General features: G+C 45.7%; 1 protein-coding gene across 1 annotated transcript; it reads left to right on the top strand.

Annotated features, from left to right (window-relative positions):
• The first annotated feature begins 1,058 nt into the window (after positions 1–1,058).
• abcb11b (ATP-binding cassette, sub-family B (MDR/TAP), member 11b) lies at positions 1,059–21,882 on the top strand. Its single transcript, XM_086147926.1, has 29 exons — positions 1,059–1,100; positions 1,243–1,322; positions 1,436–1,454; positions 2,636–2,665; positions 2,754–2,805; positions 2,899–3,182; positions 3,343–3,430; positions 4,359–4,492; positions 4,580–4,751; positions 5,101–5,225; positions 5,299–5,473; positions 6,154–6,267; positions 6,366–6,476; positions 6,555–6,680; positions 7,232–7,435; positions 7,537–7,707; positions 9,216–9,417; positions 9,537–9,603; positions 9,979–10,099; positions 10,331–10,504; positions 10,696–10,800; positions 10,894–11,055; positions 13,087–13,290; positions 13,832–14,073; positions 16,093–16,249; positions 16,605–16,802; positions 18,960–19,166; positions 20,211–20,357; positions 20,820–21,882. The coding sequence occupies exons 2-29, from the start codon at positions 1,253–1,255 to the stop codon at positions 21,018–21,020; spliced, it is 4,062 nt and encodes a 1,353-aa protein (XP_086004052.1). The 5' UTR covers positions 1,059–1,100; positions 1,243–1,252; the 3' UTR covers positions 21,021–21,882.
• The last annotated feature ends 502 nt before the right edge of the window (positions 21,883–22,384 follow it).

Here is a 22,384-nt window from a genome sequence, read left to right as displayed (position 1 = left end):
AACACGCGGACCGCGCTAACACAAAGATTTGATTCAGGCAGAGGGCCACAAAACATTGTTCCGAGGGCCGCAATTTGCAATTTCAATTCCAAGACCCCTGCTCTACATGATGTGTGGATGAATAAATTAATAGTTCTATATCTCTATACGACATATGAATGAACTGGACAACTGATATAAACCAAAGAGCGACTACTTCTTTGACTTCAAGGCAGTAAACAGGAACAGATACATTTGTCTGTCGATTTCTTCGCAGGGACTTTAATTGGAGTTTCTCTTTATTTTCGTGTTACAAAAAAAACATTATTAATGTTCAAGTGCCGGGTTGTATTAATAATCATAAAACAATATTGGACAATTGAGCGTCCCTTCTTTCTGGTTTAGGGCTGCCGAGCGGTAAACCCAAAGCCCTCGCAGCCGGCGGGGGGCACGCTGTAATTAGTTACACTATCATTCACCGCCATCGGAGTAATTGACAACTTGGTCACCAAAGCCTCTGATCTTCATTTAAATCAAATTAGTCCCCTGTCTCTAATTGAGAACTCATGAACCGTCTGAGCCATTAATATCTGCCGGCCGGCGCTGGGAAACACGCTGTGACGCCCGACTGGCCGACGGGCATTGTAGCGATGTTTACACCAAATGAGGCTTTTTTTTTTTGTGGTAATCATATTAAAGGATATATGTATCAGCGCCGCCGCCGTTCATGTTAACAGCTCCATCGCTCATTTCTGGTCATAATAGGGAAAAAGGGCGGATTGATATGTTTGCTCCCATGGGGTCACTGGCATTTTCTACAGCATAAAAACCGCCAGGACACTTACCTTCAAACAAAACACTCTGACCCCGAGTCCCGAGCCCGAGCCCGGGCCCCGCCGCCGCTCAATAAGGACACGTGAGTTCCTGCGAGGGTTAACAGCGAGTTCGGCCGCTCGCAAAGTGACAGTCAGCCAAGGCGTCACCTGCATAGGGAGCATAAGAAATGATTGCCAGGGCACTGGATAACAAGGTGTGCCTGCTAGCTTCATTGGACTCCACAGATTTTCTCTTGCAACTCATGAGTTCTTCCATGCTTCCAATCCCAGGCTGGTGAGGAATTGGTAAGTTGACCAATGCCCGATGACATGAAGATCAGATTCTCAATAAATTATTAATTTATTAAGAATCTGAAGGGGTACGAAGCGCCCGATTGTGACCGATTTAAGATCTCTGAAAGATGTCTCACCGATTTGCTCTTCTCAGATGAGACAAGATGCCGTCGGAGCCCGTGAAATTGCAGAGCGTCAAAGTCGGAAAGGAAAACTACAGCTATGAGAACGACGGTGATGCTCTTCGCCGGTGCTTTGTTAAACACAGCGAGTCTGTTTTTGTTGAAATCACATTATTGGACCGATGAGCGCCTTTCTGCATAATCCTGTTTATTCTTATTTTTCAGAACCAGGTGGCTCCTACATGTGAGTGTAGCTTTTTTTTTTTTTTTTTACTCATTCCGCTTTCCAGACACTTCTCAAAGCTAAGCTGTGTGGACAATTATTCCATGCTAGGTTAAATTGGTGCACGAAAATAGATGTTTAGCTTGGAGGAACACGCTGTGATAGGAGTGAGAGTCACCTCTTCGTTTGTTATCTCTGTGGAGGTCAGTGACCGCGGACACGCTCGTGAAGTTCAAGATTTTGTTTTTGCTTTTTCGTGTTCCCGTGGAGACAATTAACGGAATCCAACCAGCATCGAGTCCCCGCGGTTGGGTTAGTCAGTGGTAGTCGGCGGGTGCTGCTTTCCATTAATACGTCATCAAGTAAATGTGAGTTTAGAGGATTAGATAATGGATAATAAATGTTACGCATTCATTTATTCAACTCTGAATAAAGAGGAACTGGCGACATTACGGAGAGTCTTTGGAACAGCCTTTAGTATTTCTACTGGAATTAAAACGTCATGCTGTCACGTGTACAATTACCGTGACGCCTAGAATGTATTGTGACGTTATCGTGGACGTGACGGTCCATCTGACAGTCAGATAGATCGCCGATCGCTAATATATTGTAATGTTTTAATCAGGGAATTACCTGGTTGACGGTAAAATGTCCGTTTAATTAGCAAAAGCTGCTGTTGGCCACGGCCACGCCACGCAAGCCTGCACTACAACTAACCGTTCCCGCTCAATTCCGGGTAACAAACTCCAGAATTGCTCGCACCCCAAACCACAGCCACAAAAACCCCAGCAACCCCAAAATCACACAGAAAACAAGCATCAACATAAACCCCAACATTCGTGACTCATCTATTCATTCATTACCTACCGGCATCTCCCCATACGCTTTATGTACGACTGTAGCCGTGCCTATATTTGACTTTTCAGTCAGGGTCGCGGAGGGGTGGAGGCGACAAAGAGAGACCATTTTTTCATCCATCCACACGTCATATAGAGACATACAACCATCCAGTCTCTCATTCATACGTCATCCAGAAACGTACCACGATTCCCAATGTTATGGACACATCTGGAAATGTAGTTTCTCCAAATGTAGACAGAAGGTGTCTGAAGAATTATATAATTCATAGACACACACACACACACAAGCATTTTCATTGTCTGCGATAGTCAGACAAAATGTTTTTTTCCGCTTCCCCGCAGGACCGTTACCACACCGAAAGAGGATGCAAAGTAAGTACAACTTGTCCTCGGCGGTACGGTACAATTTGTCCTGTTCAGTTCTACAAAACCTAACCCGGGCCTCGTTCCTCCCGGATAGACCGCAGGAAAAGGCAGAGCATTCGGCAATACGAGTCGGCTTCTTTCAGCTGGTAAAACATTTTCCCGTGTTTCACCTTCATCCTGCATGAGCGGCGTACTTGCCTTAAGCGAGATTTGTGGCTTGTGCTTGAACGCCCGCGCAGTTCCGTTTCGCCACATGCAAGGAGGTGCTGATGATGGCTGCGGGGAGTGTGTGCGCGGTGCTGCACGGCTCGGCCCAACCCCTCATGCTGCTGGTGTTCGGCCTGCTCACTGACACCTTCATCGAGTACGACATTGAGCTGAATGAGCTGAGCGATGACAGGAAGGAGTGTGTGAACAACACTATCCGGTGGAAGGGAAACTACTCTGAGATGTATGGCCCGACAACATCGCCCAACGGGAGCTTCATGAACAATTCAGCAGGGGAGACGCTCAAACCATGTGGGTAAGTGGGTTCTAACTAATGCATGAAAAGGTCTTTGTGAACATCAAATCCGGTGTAAGATGTAATATTAACTCTTTTGCATATGTGAACCTCCCTACAGAAGCGCCTATGTGGTTTCTGTACCCTCGTACTTACGTAAGATTCATTTGCTGACTTTCAGACTCCTCAACATAGAATTGGAAATGACCAAATTCGCCTTTTATTACGTCGGAATCGGAGCCGCCGTATTCATCTTGGGATACTTCCAGGTCAGTGTTGGGGTTACCTTGTTCTTGAAGTTGCATACATCTAATTCTGAGGGATGTGTCACAACGATTGGGACCAGGAGAGGGCTGAGATGCCGTCACTCGTGCCAAACCCGCTGGGTCCTCCGACATCCCGAAATGCAACTCAGTAGAATCAGCATTATTTGCTCTATAGCAGGGGTCCCCAAACTTTTTCCTGCCAGGGCCAAATAATTTTTCCCTTCTCTGATGGGGGGCCGGGCCAGTTTGTAACAAAAAGCGTGACGTTCGCAGAGGAATTGAAATGTAAATATTTACTGTTGTCTAGAAAGCCACACATAACCAAAAATTAACCCTTTCTGAGATCTTGACAGGAAATAAAAAATCAGAAAAAAAACAATAACATTATTACCGAATAACGTTTTTGTCTCATCTCTTGATAGATGAGACAAACAGCCTTTTCTTTGAATTGAACAAAATAATCTCTTGTCCACTGCAGGTTAAATACCCTGCATTCTGAATCTATTTTTCTCATATCTAATCTTTTTGCCATTATTCCGTGCTATTTGACAGGGGTGTGTCCGGGATTTTTTTTTTTTTTTTTTGAGGGAGGGGTTTCAGATAAGGCACAGACTGCAGAAGGGTGGAATAGAACGTTACGTTCTATGCGTGTACAAGTCACGATTATGTAGCCAGAATGAAAAATATTCATATTCATATTTATAGCATCCAGATAAATCCATGAAGACTTCACCGTAGCATCGTTGGAGTTTTTCTTCATGCGGCGAAAACGCACACAGCCACAAAACCCAATGTATATCAGATTCCGCTTCTCCTGCTGTAGTCCTCTTGGGATAAACCATCTGGGTTGGGCGGCATTCATTTATAAGAATCCTTCTCGAATGCGGTCCAGACCGCGGTAGTCCAGACTTCTGTGCCTTCTACCCGACAGATTTCTCTTTGGGTGACGGCCGCTGCCCGGCAGATTCAGGTCATCAGGAAGACATACTTCGGCAAAGTGATGAGGATGGAGATCGGATGGTTCGACCGCACGTCCGTCGGGGAACTCAACACCCGCATGTCGGAGTGAGTGCAGAAACGATGGCAACGTTAATGCTCTTGATCTCCGGCGCTGGTGATTCTGCTTGTCACGACGGCCGTGTCTGCTCCTAGTGACATCAACAAGATCAACGACGCCATCGCCGATCAAGTCGCCATCTTTCTACAGCGCTTCACTACCTTCGTCTGCGGCTTCTGCGTCGGCTTCGCGAAGGGCTGGAAGTTAACGCTGGTGATCGTCTCTGTCAGTCCGCTGATCGGTGTTGGAACGGGTCTGATGGCGCTGGTGAGAGCCCTGCTTTCTACCAGTTCTGCTGTTTCTTCCTCTTCTGCGATCAATGACTTCTCCTGATTTGACTTACTCTTAGTTGTATACGTCATCTTCTTCCCTTCAGGGGTCGCCAAAGCCAATCATCTGGCTCCGTCTAACCCTTTTCTTTGCATCTTCTTCCCTCCCATCAGCTAAATTCCACCCCTCTTTCACCTCTTTCTTTCTGGTATACCTCAAGATCTCCTGCCTGACGGCTCAAACTCGAGCAACCTTTTACCTATTTCTTCACCATACTCTTGATAAATTACAAATATATGGATTTTGGAACTTACTGACCACGTCGTCTTCCTCCCGCCGGGTTTAGTTTGTGGCTAAGCTAACGGGGATGGAGCTGCAGGCCTACGCTAAAGCTGGAGCCATAGCTGATGAAGTTCTCTCCTCCATCAGGACCGTGGCTGCTTTTGGGGGAGAAAATAAAGAAGTGGAGAGGTAAAACAACAACAAAAAAAAATAGAAGTTTCCCTGTCCGAGTGCTGTTGAACCGTGCTGCTGTCGTGCGCAGGTACGACAGGAACTTGACCTCGGCGCAGCGTTGGGGCATCAGGAAGGGTCTGATCATGGGGTTTTTCACGGGATATATGTGGTTGATTATCTTCCTGTGCTACGGCCTGGCCTTCTGGTACGGCTCCGAACTCGTGGTGGACACGCAGGAGTACACACCTGGGACACTCCTGCAGGTAAAACAGCGCACACACACACACACACACACACACACACACTGAAAACAGAAAACAAGCATCAAAGTGGCCTGACAAATACAACACACTACTGCAAATACTTAACTGTGTTGTAAGAGTTCAGATAATTTTTTTAGATTCGTTCATTCATTCATTCATTCATTCATTCATGTGCAAGCATTCATCCTCTTATTCACACCTCTTGGAGATTTGAGATCGCCAATGAACCTCCTTTGTTTTTGTATTGTGGGACCTTGTTATTGAAAAATAGTGCCCTCGCAGGTTAGCAGATTCATGTATCAAACGTCAGCTAATTGAATTTTTTATGTATGGAAAAGAATCATCTTTGAATGTTGTAATCTAATTCACATTCGAACCGCATCAGGAACGGGTCATGAAAAATAACAATAATAAAAAAACACATTAAAAACTACTTCAATATTCATTTTGATGCTAAATGCATTTCATTGTATTTCTTCCTTTAATCGCACATTTGTATGCAGGAACAGTAAAACACTATTAAGGAATTGCTTTTTCATTTTTGAATTTTATGTTATCGCTTTAATTAAAAGGTCCCCCCCGTGGGCTTCCGGGGTTTACGGAGCACAACAAAGTGCAGCCATATCAGAACAAAAAAACTTTATCGGCGTAACGTCGCCGCTGCCGTTTTGCCACTCCAGGTGTTCTTTGGCGTTCTGATAGCGGCCATGAATCTGGGGCAAGCTTCGCCGTGCTTGGAGGCCTTCGCGGCGGGACGCGGAGCCGCCACGACCATCTACGAGACTATCGACAGGGTGGGAACACCCGACGATACGAGATCGGGCGCCAGGTCAGATTTCTCCACAGGCAACTGTTTCCGCTAATCGACGGGTCTGGTTTCCAAAACCGTCAGGAGCCGCAAATCGATTGTTTATCTGAAGCCGGATACAAGCTTAACAGGGTGAAGGGAGACATTGAGTTCCACAATGTGACCTTCCACTATCCCTCCAGACCGGAAGTCAAGGTACTCGCTCAATTCACGAGTTTAGGAATTAAAGACAGGATGCTACTCTCAGCTGTGCGCGGCGTCACGTCACTCTAGATCCTGGACCAGCTCGGCGTTTTGGTGAAGTCCGGGGAAACCACCGCCTTTGTCGGTCCCAGCGGAGCCGGGAAGAGCACGGCGATCCAACTCATCCAGCGCTTCTACGACCCCAAGGAGGGAATGGTGGGTTTTGGATACAATCGATGCGCTTTGTCCGCGGAGGTTCTCTGTCAGGGATAATCCCTGTCATGGCAACTACTGGAGTTGACGTCTGCGCTCGATGACAGTGCTAAATCAGGCCTGTGCAAGATTTGCGTTGAAACGGTGCATTTGTGTTACATCCTCTGATATTTAAGATCTCTCCGCCACAAAAGTACTGTTATATCCATCCTTTCAAGCCGCGTCCCCATCATTTCGAAATAACAGGCCCCCGAGGATGATGGAATCCCATGATAATCGGTCTCATTATTCAGCCCGTTGGTCATAACAGCCTCCATTATTCACTTTTGCCGGAATTATAGGTCTTTACATTGGTTTCTACTTCTATTTGGTCGCAAGAGAAAGAAACAGGCTGTCGCGGCTTTACTTTGAAGGTTACGCGAAAGACTAACAACCTCATCTTTCCAAAGATCCCTGATATATATTTTTTTTTTGGCAAAATAAAAGCGCATCACGGACGTTAATAACGTCATCCATCACTTCATCGTCCGGCTCCCCTCCCGCCCCCGTCGTAGGTGACCCTGGACGGCCATGACATTAAGGGGCTGAATATCCAATGGCTGCGCTCGCTGATTGGCATCGTGGAGCAGGAGCCCGTGCTCTTCGCCACCACCATCGCTGAGAACATCCGTTACGGCCGACCCGGCGTCTCAATGGATGACATCATTACCGCCGCCAAGGAGGCTAACGCGTACAACTTCATCATGGATCTGCCACAGGTGGGGCTTCGATGAGCATCTGGAAGCCATTATCGGGGATTTATCTCCGCTGATGTCTAAACCTTGAAATCCCTCATCTGACGCGCTCTTGCGCCGGACAGAAATTTGACACCCTGGTCGGGGAGGGCGGAGGACAGATGAGCGGCGGCCAGAAGCAGCGGATCGCGATCGCAAGGGCTCTGGTCAGGAACCCTCGGATCCTGCTGTTGGACATGGCGACCTCCGCCCTCGACAATGAGAGTGAAGCTGTGGTTCAAGAGGCCCTGGATAAGGTAGGCTTGGACTCCGCCGCGGAACGCATCGCCGTCCGAAATGTACAGCTCGCCTCTGATTCCGCAACCTTCGCCTCACTCCATCGTGCCTCGTAAGACCGATGTCGTCCGCGTCTGCGTTCTCAACCGGAAACAGATGTCCCGTGGAAAAAAAACAAGAGTCGACAGCGAAAATGGTCGCAGCCTTGTTTATGCCCTCCACTTTCACACAGCTTGTACATTTAACCGCCGCAATAAATATATAGTTACGACCCCTCGGTGAAAAAAAAAATCCACTGTACGGAAGAAAGATGGAACACAAGGATGAATGGGTGACTATATCCAGGAATGTAATAAATTCATTACCGATATGGACATGTAGACCGGGCTGTGTGCATGATGTGAATATGTATACAGGGAGAACTATAATTCTGTAATTCATGATTTTAGTGCAGTCAGTGTACCTATGCCAGTGCTTCTCGATTATTTTTTCTTACGCCCCCCTAGGAAGAAGAAAACATATCGCGCCCCCCACGAACCTATAAATAGTATAATTTGCCGATGAAATTGTTATCTGTACACCTTTGCACAACATAGTATCCTTATTAACATTAAAAAAAAGGAAAATAGAAGGAAATATGGATCAACCTGCGACAAAGAATAAGTGTTTTAACATTTATTAATATAACAGTGCTCCTTGCTTTCACAAAGCCGGATGTTTGTTGACAATATTTGGCACTTTTTCGCTGAAAAAACTCAAGTGGCTTATTAGCATAATAGGGGTGAAATGTCTTTAAGTGATGCCTTCATTTATTTGGCTTCACGCTGTCCGCTACCAACCTTTTTAAACACTTTTAACACACCGGTCTTTCCTCGTCTCCCGGCGCTACGTACACTTTTCGTTTAAGCTTTCGGGTGACTTTCTTTTGTCTCATTATCTCCGTCTCTCACCGCTCTTTCTTATCATCCCTGTTAAATATTTTTCCGTGGTGTCTCTTGAGGGTTTGTTCGGCGCATTTCATATTTCCTGCTTTTGTGCTGTGTGTGTGTGTGTGTGTGTGTGTGTGAGCTAATACTACAACATATGCATGTTCCCCGGGGTCACATGCGCCCTGACGGCATCCCCTCCCCCCCCCAGGCGGCGTGCCCCACTATTTGAGAAGCAATGACCTATGATAATCTTTTTATTCATACATTCATTATTTATACCACTTATCCTGTACTCAGGGTCATTGGGGGGCTGGAACCAAGAGACGGGGTTCAACCTGAACCTGTCGCAAGTCCACATATAGAGACATACAACCATTCACCCTCTCCTTCACGCGAGACACATGAAATAATTCAACACGACAGTAGAAACGTATAAAAATCCGAAATAGTCTCCATTCTCAGCGATCCATATTGAAAAATCGAAAGCAAATAAAGCGAAGATACGATTGTTCGATGGCTTACCTCGGTCACCAAATACGAGACCGTTGAGACGGGTTCGATTTTATTCCCTTTGCAAAATGGCCTTCGTCATCTTCTAGGTCCGAATGGGCCGGACCACCATCTCCATCGCTCACCGGCTGTCCACCATCAAGAACGCCGACGTGATCGTGGGCTTCGAACACGGCCGGGCCGTGGAGCGCGGCAAACACGGCGACCTGCTGGAGAGGAAAGGCGTCTACTTCACGCTCGTCACCCTGCAGAGTCAGGGAGACAAAGCCCTCAACGAGAAGGCTCGACAAAGTGAGATCTGTCAAAATGTGTAAATATATATAGATATATACCGAACGTAAAACGGGGGTTGAGAGAGATATAAGTGTATATCCATAAATGACCCGCTTTTCATCACGCTCTACCATCAGTGGCTGCCGCTGAAGAATCGGAGAGGCTCAGTCTGCACAGAGCCGGCAGTTATCGTGCCAGTTTGAGGTATTACACATTCCCAGTTACCTTCTTTCATTCATCACCAGGTAATATAGTTTTATTTGATTTTTTTTTTTTCTTTTTGCATAGTGTCCATTGACACGCTCCCAACTCTGCATCCGAATCAGACAATTACAGGCCGGCGTCGGACGTGGCTGTCGTTCTCTTAATTACCGTCTTATGTTTGCTTTGACATTCGGAGGCTTCGGTCGGTGCTATCATCCTTACAAATGGTGCAACGCCGTGGCAGGAGGCCGTCCATCAACTCCGTTAAAAGCATCGAGTAACGAGAGTGTGAAAGAGAAGCCGGTCGCGCCGAGGCGACGTATTGCCGCGCGTCTTCATTTACCAGCTCCCTGGCTTGTGCACTCGTTCCTCCAGAGCCTCCATTCGCCAGCGATCCCGTTCCCAGCTGTCCAACCTGATTCCAGAGTCCTCTGTTCCCATCGCCGGAGAGCTGGGCCCCCGAGCCTACGCTGTGTCACAACCTGACAAATCAAACGTACGTGTGTGTGTGTGTGTGTGTGTGTGTGTGGGAGAGTTGGCATTCAATTATATGTGTGGGTGGTTGAAGCAGCCTACCAACAGGTTCATAACATGGGACAGCAATAGTGCTTGTTTGAAAATTTCACGGTAATGTAATTTGTTTTTCACTCTGCGTCAATGCCCGTGGAAGTTCACAGCATCCATCTTTTGCACGCGACGTTTTAATAATGCATGTGTGAACGCTTAGGACGCCGAACTGGAGGAGGAGGAGGAGTCCGAGTCGGTGGAACCGGCGCCGGTTGCAAGGATCCTGAAGTACAACATACCCGAGTGGCCCTACATGATTTTCGGATCGTTGGGGGCCGCCATAAACGGAGGGGTCAACCCTGTCTACTCCCTGCTCTTCAGTCAGATCTTGGCGGTGAGGAACTCTTAAGCAAATGCAAATGAAGAATATGCCGGGGACGCTGTTGGTCTGGTCCTTTAAACACATAGAAAGCTAATATCTGCATAAAGACCAAGAATTAAAACCATTCCCAAATATTGAGCAAACCTCATCAAAACTAACATACATATTGAAATACATGAAAACATACCTGTGTGTGCGTTCAGACCTTCTCCGTGATCGATCCCGTGGCGCAGAGGAAGGAGATTGATAGCATCTGTCTGTTCTTCGTCATGGTCGGCGTGATCTCGTTCTTCACCCAGATGCTGCAGGTGGAGAGAAAGCTTTTTGAAAACGTTGACCCGGTCTCGCCGATCTTCTGCTACCTTAACTCCCCCGCTTTTGCCCTCCGCGATGTGTTCCAGGGCTACGCCTTCTCCAAGTCGGGCGAGCTGCTGACCCGTAGGTTGCGCCGACTGGGCTTCCGCGCCATGCTGGGCCAGGAGATCGGCTGGTTCGACGATCACAAGAACAGCCCCGGCGCTCTGACCACCCGCCTGGCGACGGACGCCTCGCAAGTGCAAGGGGTGAGCGAGCGCTGATATACCGTTAAATATAAAGCAATGCGGTGTTTCAACGATGAAATAATGGCGGGGACGTAGAGGAGTTCGATCCTTTAATTTGAAACACCGACAAAAGACGACTAGAACTCGAACATCCGGGATCATCTATATATACCCGGCTTAATAATCTTTCAGTCTTTGTAGTTACTGCTAACAGCTAAGACAATCTATATTTCATTATATTTCTTATTCTTCCTCCTTTCCACTATTATCTATTACTGTTATGTTTTTACTTGAAACTCTGGCACAACAATTTCCTTCGGGATTAATAAAGTTGTTCTCATCTCATCATCATCTCATCTTAACCACGCGCTCGACCTTTAGTTCCGTGGGGTGGGAGACCACGCCCCTTCGTGTCCGCCACAGTAAAAATGTAAAATAGAATAATAATCAAAAGTAAACCAATCCCAATATTCATGACTTCTTATGTCTCCACTTGTTTCATATCATACTGATACAATTCCAAATACAGCCACAAGGGGGGTGGGCGATGAGCCTCATGGAGCTATGCCATCTGGATTTTGTGCTAAGCTAACACCATTTCAAACATGCATGGTCCACTCCAACTTCTTTGTTTGTATGAAAGGAGTCAGGAAATAGAGCCTGTTTGGGCAGATGATGCCAGACAGCAAACAGGAGGCAGAGCTGGACGCAGAACAGATAAAGATGTTGAGGTTCCTCTCATGGAGTGAGCAGGATGGATAGGATCAGGAAGTAGTCCATCAGAGGGACAGCACATGCTGGGTCCTCTGGAGATAAAGTCTGCAAAGGTCTGGGTAGATGGACGCTGAGGTTGGAGCTGGCGGGCAGGAGGCCAAACAGAAAGACCAGATAGAAAATGTACGGACGGAGGGAAAGAGGTTGCAGAGGAGATCGTTCGTGATTGGCGGCAGCTCAAAGGGAAGGATGAAGATTCACGCGGAGGTTCGGCAGATTCCTCACAAGCCACCGGGAGTCAAACGCCGCCTGGAATATTTTGCGGCGGGGCGGCTCGGTCTGATGTGTATTTTCGGCTGCACTCGCTCCGCCGAAGGATCATAGAGACGTTGCCGTTACAGTCGGCGGCGTCTGACTCTCTGTCATCCGCCATGTCGGTGTGCTCATGAAGGTTGACGGTGTTCCACACCGTCTAAAGACGACAGCGTCTGCGTGAAAACAGAGTTTATATAACACGGTGTAGAGCAGTGTTTCCCAATCTTTTTTGAGCCACGGCACATATTTTACATTAGAAAAATCACACGGCACACCACCAAATAAATATGTCAAAAACATTTTTTAATGAATTAGAATGAAACCGTAGTCTTAATTTACTTAGTGTGAAATCTAATATATCTAATATCTGTAGATTCATCAAGTTGTAATGCAAATTTCACACTGATGTGCAACTTTTACAGAACACTTTTTTCAATGTCTGAAGTCATGTCATCAATATGTCTGGAAATGGTATTATTGGAGAGAACTCTGGCTATTTCTTTATCGACGCCAGAGCCGAGCATTTCTTCTACAATGATTTTGCCGGCAGGTAGTATTAATGTTTCGCTACCAGGTGTAGCTGTTTGGATTTAGAGATGAGTTCAGCAACTTTATAGCAAGATTTCACTGCTTTCTCACTCGTCTTGGTAGTTTTCAACAATGCTGCCTGTTTGTTTACGCAGATACAAGTACTTTTTATTTTAAAAATGTATCACGCAAAGCGTCACTAATCACTCTGATACACAGATGCACAAATTAATTCACTACCCGTTGCCATCGAATGGGCACGCCGCCCACATAGACATAGGAAGACGCATTTTTCGCGTTGGATAAATCATTTTCGGACCAATCGGGTGAAAGTGAGCATTTTTCCACGGCACACCTGGTGATCTCTCACGGCACACTAATGTGCCGCGGCACAGTGGTTGGGAAACACTGGTGTAGAGATTTCAGATCCAACGCTGCCAGAAGGGCGGCTGCTGGAAAGCATCCTTCATCACCTTTGTTTCTTCTCCGCCGAAGGCCACGGGCTCACAGATCGGCATGATCGTCAACTCCCTGACCAACATCGGCGTGGCCATCATCATGTCCTTCTACTTCAGCTGGAAGCTGACGCTGCTCATCCTGTGCTTCCTGCCTTTCATCGCGCTGTCAGGCGGCTTCCAGGCCAAGATGCTCACGGGATTCGCCAAGCAGGACAAGCAGGCCATGGAGGCGGCCGGACGGGTCAGGCGACCGATCGTCTACCGAACGATTAAAGTCCGAAACGAAAGCGGTCTCTCGGGTTGACGTCGGCGGACGGCTCAGCGGAGAAACTGGCCGCTGGATTTATTTTTATATCCGAGTCCCACGATTTCCGTCCCCCACATCTTCTCCCCGCAGCGCTCTACCTACACCGTGGCACCGCCATCTAATTGGGTGCGCCGAATCGCGGCTGAAGTCTGCGGGACAAAGGAGTGGGGCTCGGATATTTCCCGGTCGCTGCAAGTTATTTTGAACTCCCTTTATGCTGCGGTAATTGTAATCCGGATGCAGAACATCCCCCCGAAATAGCCACATTAGCTGGATTAGATAAAAGTTTAATGATCCCCACAGGGGGAAATGGCAAACGACAGCAGCAGAAAATAGGATGTAGATAAGATCAGAGCAAACACTTTATCTGGATCCAGTTTCCCTTCAAATATTAAAAACAGCAGATTAAGAGCAGCCGGCGCTCATCTGTTGGGGTAATTCCGTCGGGAATTTAATTTTTGACAATCCTTTGTAGATTTCAGGCGAAGCCCTGAACAACATCCGCACCATCGCTGGTCTCGGGAAGGAGAGGAGCTTTGTGGAGATGTTCTACGCCCAGCTGGACGCTCCGTACCAGGCGGCCTTGAAGAAGGCTAACGTGTACGGAGCGTGCTACGGTTTCGCCCAGTGCGTCGTCTTCTTGACAAACTCGGCCTCCTACAGGTTCGGGGGTTACCTGGTGCAACAGGAGGGGCTCCATTTCAGCCTGGTATTCAGGTGAGGGAGGACCTGCCAGGGGATATTTGTCCTTCGCTTTGGTCCAGATACAAATCTTCTCCCTTAACGGGTTTCCACAGCACAACCGCCTGCCTCCGTCTAACTTTCTGGTCTCGCACCGACAAACTTCCTGTCTCTTACCATCCGTCCATTAGCCTCCTTATGGACTCACTCCCGATTCTCTCCGTCCTTCTCACTCACAAGGAAAACATCTTCACCTCCGCCACCTCCAGCTCTGCCTCCCGTCTCTTCCTCTAAACCAAGATAGCATGGCTGCTCTTCACCTCCGTCTTTGCCAGCTTTCCTTTCATACTCTTTTATCCAGGGGCGGGCCGTCGGGGCCTGCAAAGCCTTCTCTGCTGGCCTAAAAAATATCTGAATAACACACTGATTTTAATTATATCAGATCAGATTTTGCGTTGCAACACCAAGGCCTTCTAGAAGGCGACGGTAACGTCAGTGTGTCACACATTTTTTGGTTGGATAGTCAGAGATTGTACTAGCCAGAGCTAGCAGGCAGCAGCTGTAGCGAGCTGCATGAACACAAATATAGTTGGGTTGATATAATAGCCAGCCTTCAGTCGACCCATGATGGCTGAAGGAAGAGAAAAAATTGGTCTTGGTTGCAGATTTCCACTGATCGACATGGTGTTTGGAGCCATCCTGGGTTTGCAAATTTGACTTGCCCAACCAAGGCAGCAACAACACACTAGAGTACTGCTGGACCCTTAAAAGCAACGGTTTTGGGGAAACCACAGTGGATCTACAGCTGAGTGAGCAAGTCCGCAGGGAAACATAGATCCTCAATGAAAAGGTGATGAAAAACTGTGAAAAAGACTGGTAGACAATGCTATTTTTTGGGCAAGCAGGAACTTTCATTTCAAGGACGCAATGAAGCGCTGGATCGCGATCATTTCTGCGATGTAACGGCTCTTTACACTGCATTTCTGCATAATAAGATGTTTTTCATCGCCATAAAACAGTTATTGAGGGGTGGATTGACAAGTGGAGCACTACTGAAGGCCTAGGTGTGAAATGCACGACCCGCTACTGCTTTTATCACAACCTAACACAACCTTCTTGGACACATTTCTCCAGCTTTTCTACACACATCTCATGATTATTTATATTTCTGATTATTTCATCTTGCTCAAACCTCAGCCAATGTGATAGAATGAATATTATCAGCTGAGAATAAGTTAAGAGGCAGAGACTGGGCGGGGCATGACCTTGAGTTGACCTCACCGGTCCACATCAAAAAGGGAACGGATAACGGAATCGAATTGTAAAGAAGGAACTGTTGGAAACTAAGACGCTGTTCAGGAGAGTGAAAGTGAATGAAAACTGTAAGACCTCAGAAAAAAAAAACATTTTGTTATTCATCTATATCCTCGAACTGACATCTATCGCGAGCATTCCCTTCACGGGGAGATGTTTTGCCAGACACAGAAAACCACCAATTCAAGGTTGAGGCTTTTTTAACTGATTAGAATAAATAACCAAAAAAAAAAAAGATAAACAAGGTGGTGCAGCGATAAATGCCTCTTGGAGCCGAGGTTTATAGTTATGTTTCTATATGACTTGTGAATGACAGTGAACAGCTTGTATTCCCCTCTATGACATGAGAATGACTGCTTGCATGTCTCTATGTTTGGTTGTATGTTTCTACATGACGTGTCTGTAGGGGTGAACGGCTGTATGTTTCTTCATGACGTGACTTGTATTTGTCTCTCTGTGTCCCCGTGAAAAGAGAAAGTTGGGCTACAACTCCTACTGCAGGCTAAGCTGTGTAGCTAATGAATGAACGAATTAATAAACAAGCAAGCATAGTGGCTATTCTGGGTGAAATGATAACATTTACTTTGGTACTCTTGCTTTGAGGTGCTGTAGAAGTCCAGCTTTTAGCTAATTTCAATGCGGTGCATGTATGGAAAAGGAAAAAAATAAAAAAAGAAAGGAAATGAAGACTACCCTACCACCCGCGTCAGTATCTAAAGAGCATTCTTACTTCCCCCCCAGGGTCATCTCTGCCATCGTCACCAGCGGCACAGCTCTGGGCAGAGCCTCCTCGTACACCCCGGACTACGCCAAGGCCAAGATTTCAGCTGCGCGCTTCTTCCAGCTCCTGGACCGCGTGCCCAAGATCAGCGTCTACAGCGACAAGGGAGACAAATGGGTATGATGGTCCAAATTTAGCCATATGTTATGCTATGCGGCATCCTGCACACTGAGTGTGTTAAAAGTGAGCGCTGCTTTTGTGATGGATGCTGAAGAGAATCCAGATGGAAAGTCTGATTTCTTATCCTTTATTGCTTGGCTTTTTCATTTTACATGGGCCTTTGGAGACACGTAGGGAGGGAGAAAATGAAATATTGTTATTCTCCTCGTCACATATCGTGCATCTTAAATGAACCGAGCCGTTCTGAAGACTATGAAATTTTCAGCATCATGCATAATAACTATATTTACCTGCAGTCTCCCCCCACCTCTAACTTTGACCTCCGCCGCTCCCCACCATCTGCTGCGTTCAGGAGAATTTCCAAGGGAACGTCGACTTCATTGACTGCATGTTCACGTACCCAACCCGGCCAGACATCCGGGTCCTGAACGGGCTGAGCGTGTCGGTGAAGCCCGGCCAGACGTTGGCCTTTGTCGGCAGCAGCGGCTGCGGAAAGAGCACCAGTGTGCAGCTGCTGGAGAGGTTTTACGACCCTGACCAAGGCAAAGTGGTGAGCGTATGACACGGAAAAGGGATAAAGAATTGCGTTTTGCATCTCTGGTTATTACAGGACTGTCTCAGAAAATTAGAATATTGTGATGAAGTTCTTTATCTTCTGTAATGCAATTACAAAAACAAAAAATGTCATACATTCTGGATTCATTACAAATCAACTGAAATATTGCAAGCCTTTTATTCTTTCAATATTGCTGATTATGTCTTACATCTTAAGAAAACGCAAAAAATCCTATCTCAAAATATTAGAATATCATGAAAAAGTAAATTTTGATTTTTTAATTGCATTACAGATGATAAAGAACTTTATCTAACTTTATCTAATTTTCTGAGACAATCCTGTATACTATTCACTGAGTGGCTGATACTTACCTTTTTGGTGGCCATTTATCTGTACAAATATTGATCAAAATACATAAAATGACTCAGGTTTAATCCTCAAAACTTTGAGAATTTTTTTTGTCAATTTATTGGTAATTACAAAATAACCTATTTATCACAGGAGATTCATGTAGTATCTCAGAGGTCAGTAATTGGGATTTATGTTTGATGATGCACGTAAGCTTTTTTTTTTTTTGACTAAACCAGGGGTGGGCAAACCCCTGGGGGCCACATCCGGCCCCTGGGTGGACAGAATTCCTACTTGATGTGTATGATTGAATGATTGAATGATTGAATCAATGAATCCGGAAGCTCCAACAGGAGATTATTTCATTTTTGCAGCTATTCTCACTTGAGAATTTTCCTGAGCTGAATGACACAGATTGGCTTTTTGAATTAGCCTTTACAGTGGACATACTGACACATGAATGAACTGGACATAAAGCTACAAGAGAAAAAGCGATTAGCGCATGAGATGCAAGCAAACGTCGGAGCCTTCAAAACCAAGCTGGTTCTATTTTCAAAGCAAATGTCAGACAATGTTCAGACAAATGTCAGACGAGTCTGATATGCACTGTTGACAAATGCATTTTTTTTTGTTTGTATCATATCTCCCTTCTGTCACATTTTAAAAGTCAACACGGCCCCTGAGCCAAAAGGTTTGCCCACCTCCGGACTAAACCGAACCTAAATTATACACCTGTTCATTCGGATGTGCGTGTTTCACCTTGGCTTGCGCTTTACCCCTCTGTCAAGTTCACCGTGAATCGTCTCAGGAGCTTTTATACCGCAATCATAATCTCCTCGGTGAATGTAAAACATTTCAGGTGCAAAACCAAGAACCGACTCTCGGCGAAAGCTTTACTTCTAAAGCAGCAACAATGACCTTAAATTTTGTGTCGAGTAGGCTGAATAACCACTGCCCTCCCGGCTCTCTTGCAATCAAGGCGGGGCTTGTAAAGCATACAGGATACATGACAAAGCTATCGTGGATTTAAATTTTGGTGATACGAGACGGAGAAACATGCCATTTTACCACAAGATTTGTTTTTAATGGCAAAAGTCAGACTTCTGTTAATCAGTAACTGAACTGCTGTCATCCAGTCCAGGAAAATCCCTTACTAGCCTTTAGAGGGGGTTGTTTTCTGCTACCCCAAAGTGGCCATCTGTTATTGAAAGTTTATTTTGAGCCGGTAAAACTTTTACGTATAGTTAGCACAAAGTACGAGCGCTCCGACCACAGAATGTGCAAATGTGCATTGTATTGTGACAACTGACCTTTTCGCAAAATGTCAGGTGTGTCATTTCGGGACTGATACATCACACAGATAATGCATTCCTTTCACACTTTGGAGTTTCGGTTGAACGTCCGTTTCCACGGCATAAATGAATTATGATTCGTCAGAGAACGTCTGACGGGCATTTCCTTTTTGCGGTGATTGAAGTCTTTCTGACTCATTTCACTTCAATTCCTTTTTAGTGCTTTTACGCCGACCTTAATTTTTTCCAAAGGGGGTCATTCATCCGAGGTGGTTTCTTCTTGCCAGTTGGCGATCACTGCCAAGACTCAAATGGCCTTAATTGAGTTGGAAGTGGTTTGGAAGCACAGTCCTGATATTCCATTTGAGATTTGACATTAGCACCTCGGCAGAGCTAGGCAGAGATATTACAGTATCAATAGTGGCGTGACTGCTCATTAGGTGGATTGTATTTTCGGTCTTTGATTATAATATTACCCTCCACTAATGGCAAAATCGATTGCCTCTCGCAGCTGATTGATGGCCACGACTCCAAATGTGTCAGCGTGCCCTTCCTGCGCTCCAAGATTGGCATCGTGTCCCAGGAGCCCATCTTGTTTGACTGCAGCATCGCGGAAAACATCAAGTACGGGGACAACTCGCGGGACATCGGCATGGACGAGATCATCTCTGCCTCCAAGAAGGCACAGCTCCACGACTTTGTCATGTCTCTTCCTGAGGTACGCGGAGTTTCATGCATGGAGGGATGATGGCATGCAGTCACTAGAACAGGATGGATTAATGACATTTAATTGCAATATAGATTGGCTGTTGTTGTGGGAGAGTCCTGGGTAAGTATAGTTCACACAGAATAATTTGCATGTTTTGTTACTGACATTACTGTACTCACAGTTGTAGTATTTCAGGTTGTTGTCTATCCACCGTGTGAGAAACTGTGTAAATTTAATGAAAGAGCAGGTGAGAGTCCAAATCTCAAATTCACCTTGGAGGGAAAAATTATGGTGGCAGGGTGGCAGTGGTTAGCGCTTCGGCCTCACGGCATGAAGGACCCTGGTTCAGTTCTGACAAGGGTCGTGTCCTTGGGTTTCCGTGGGTTTCCTCAGGGTTCTCCAGTTTCCTCTCAGGTTAACTGGAAAAAAATGGGAAAGTTACCCAGAGTGAGCAAATTTTTGTCTGTGTATGAGGCCCTGAGATTGACCTGTGACCAGTGTATCTCACCTCTTGCCCGATGACAGCGGGGATAGGCTCCAGCACCCCCCACAAACCCGAGTGCAGGATAAGTGGCAGATGATGGATGGATGGGAAAAATTATTAGCGCGTCACTGCATTGGGTTTTAATTGTGTTACATTTTTCAAGCGGTTAGTGCTTCGGCTTCACAGCAAGAAGATCCCCAATTGGATTCCGACAGGGTACCTTTCTACCTGGAGTCTCCGTGTTCTTCCCGTGTTTATGTGGGGTTCCTCCAGATCCAACATACAGGACATTCACTGGAGATCCTAAATTCCCCCGACTTGTGAATGAGAGAGTGAATGTGGAAATGAACAAGAATTTTAGAATCACAGAAATATAATAATGTAAACGTTGACGTTTCAAAATGTCAAATATCATTTATCACATCATCTGCATATCGTTTGATATCAATGTACTGTGACCCTCCGGGTGCGGTGTTATAATCAACGGTCCGTTTCAGTGAAAAGTCCATGAGCAGTTCCTGAAGATGTATTAAAAGATTATCCCCCTCTCCTCTCTACCACTACCTCAGAAATACAATACAAATGTCGGCGCCCAGGGTTCCCAGTTGTCTCGTGGTCAGAAGCAGCGCATTGCCATCGCCAGGGCAATCATACGTGACCCCAAAATACTGCTGTTGGATGAAGCCACTTCTGCTCTAGACACAGAGAGTGAGAAGGTATGACCTAACTAAGTGTGAGCAGCTAAAACATGTTTCGATTTTTTTTTTTTTTCTTTTGATTCGGCACTTTTTATATCCAAAGCACAGCTGCTTCACACTCTCCAGGCACAGGGAGACTGAGGAGCAGGCAGTTAATTACTATTATCATTAACTTCATTATCATTCATCATGTCTATTATTATCACCAGTAGCTCACAGCTCACAGCAACCATCCAGATGAGGCTCTTTAAAATGAATACAGTCAGTGTGTTGTTGCACTACAGTGGGTTTTTCTGTTCCGACCACTGAGCTACACCGAGGCCTGCAGCACTCTGATTCATGGGAACATACTAATGACAGTAATCAACATATGATGCTGAAATGGCTGTAATTTTACAAGAGTGCGTGAGACTCGCCGATAGCATTAGCTTGGGGGAGTCTACGGTTGCAGCCTAATGTGTACATTTTTGCTTGCAACAGACTGTTCAGGAAGCCCTGGACCGAGCCAGAGAAGGGCGGACATGCATCGTGATAGCCCATCGCCTTTCCACCATTCAAAACTCGGACATCATCGCCGTTATGTCCAGGGGCTACCTGATGGAGAAAGGGACGCATGACCAGCTCATGGCCCTGAAGGGAGCCTATTACAAACTGGTTACCACGGGGGCACCAATCAGCTAACCTTTCGGAGATGGCGGAGCCAAAAGAATCAAATGTAATGAGCTGTGTCATTGCTCCATGACGAGAGACGCCGGGAGAGGAAGAACGGTTCGGATCACCACGTCTGCCCAGTGTCAAGAAATACCTTACAAACCTATTCATTCTTACAGTATTTATTTTTGGGAAGGAGGTATGTCTTCCTGGGGAGTGGTCAGATAACAAGACAATGTATTTCTTATTCTACATCAGCGGTGAATCAGTGGTTTGTTTTGCTTCCATACCGGGCCAATCCTCGTGATCATTCCTTCTTAACCAGTAGGTTACAACTGTGATACCCATCTGGAGATTATACCTCAGGATTCAGGCAGAAGCAGAAATAAGACAAAATACACCGTAAAGCAAGGGAAGATAATGGTGAAATAAGGGAATGTACTTTGTAGTAAAATACATGATATTTTAGAGAAAGACAAAGTATGGTTGTTCATAGGAATTATATGCTTATAATTTGGATACCAAACACTGAGCAATACATTTATGGGAGCTGTATATTTATAGAACTTTTAAAGTCATCCGAGCAGCAATGTTTCTACAACGTCACAACTTCAAAGTTAAATCGGATCTGTACTTCTATTAACCAATGAGTGAAATACTTGTTAGCTGCAGACCAATAATAAGGTCCATGGAATTTATGGGAGTGATCAGATATGCTTAAATGATAGAATGTCCCTTGAGTTAGTGGCTCATATATTGTGAATATAAGATGTTACCGAAATGACTAGCGCTATAACCGACCACTATCTACTTGCATGGATTACTTATGTAACACTGCTCTAGTGTTTTGCCAAAACTGATTTTTGAATAGAATAAAATTATTGCTTTAGAGATAGAAAGGACTCAAAATGTGATACTTGCGCGCGGTAAAAACAATTTTGGTAATTCAGCCTCATTTTTATTCCTCCAAATTCTTTTTGTGTGTGTTATTTATATGTAAATTAAAATAAAATCATTATTGCTGGGTCTAAATTTGACTGAATCATGTAGTTCATAATTTTCATGACCCGGTGTACTCTGATAAACATGGACACTTGCCAATGCAATGATTATACGACATCCAAAAAATTGCGGCAGAGTTTCACACAACTCACTGTGGATGTCTTCCTGGAGGAAGAAAGTTGATGAGCCATGCAATGACGCTATGGGACAAAGTAGTGGAAACTAACTGAGGACAGAGGTGAGCATTTGTGAGCAGAAGTATGGTTTTATCCCAAGAATGAGTATTACAACTGCAATCTTTGCATTGAGAAGTGTGATAGAGAAGTACAGAGAAGGCCAGAGGGAGCTGCATTGTGTTTTTGTAGACCTAGAAAAAGCATATGACAGGGTGC

The sequence above is a fragment of the Fistularia commersonii genome, chromosome 6 (assembly GCF_037954325.1).
Source record: "Fistularia commersonii isolate RoL2024-O1a breed Wild chromosome 6, RoL_Fcom_v1.0, whole genome shotgun sequence".
In the NCBI taxonomy this organism is placed as follows: Eukaryota; Metazoa; Chordata; class Actinopteri; order Syngnathiformes; family Fistulariidae; genus Fistularia; species Fistularia commersonii.
The sequence above is the reverse complement of the archived record's forward strand: the minus strand, read 5'-3'. Positions and strand labels throughout refer to the sequence as shown.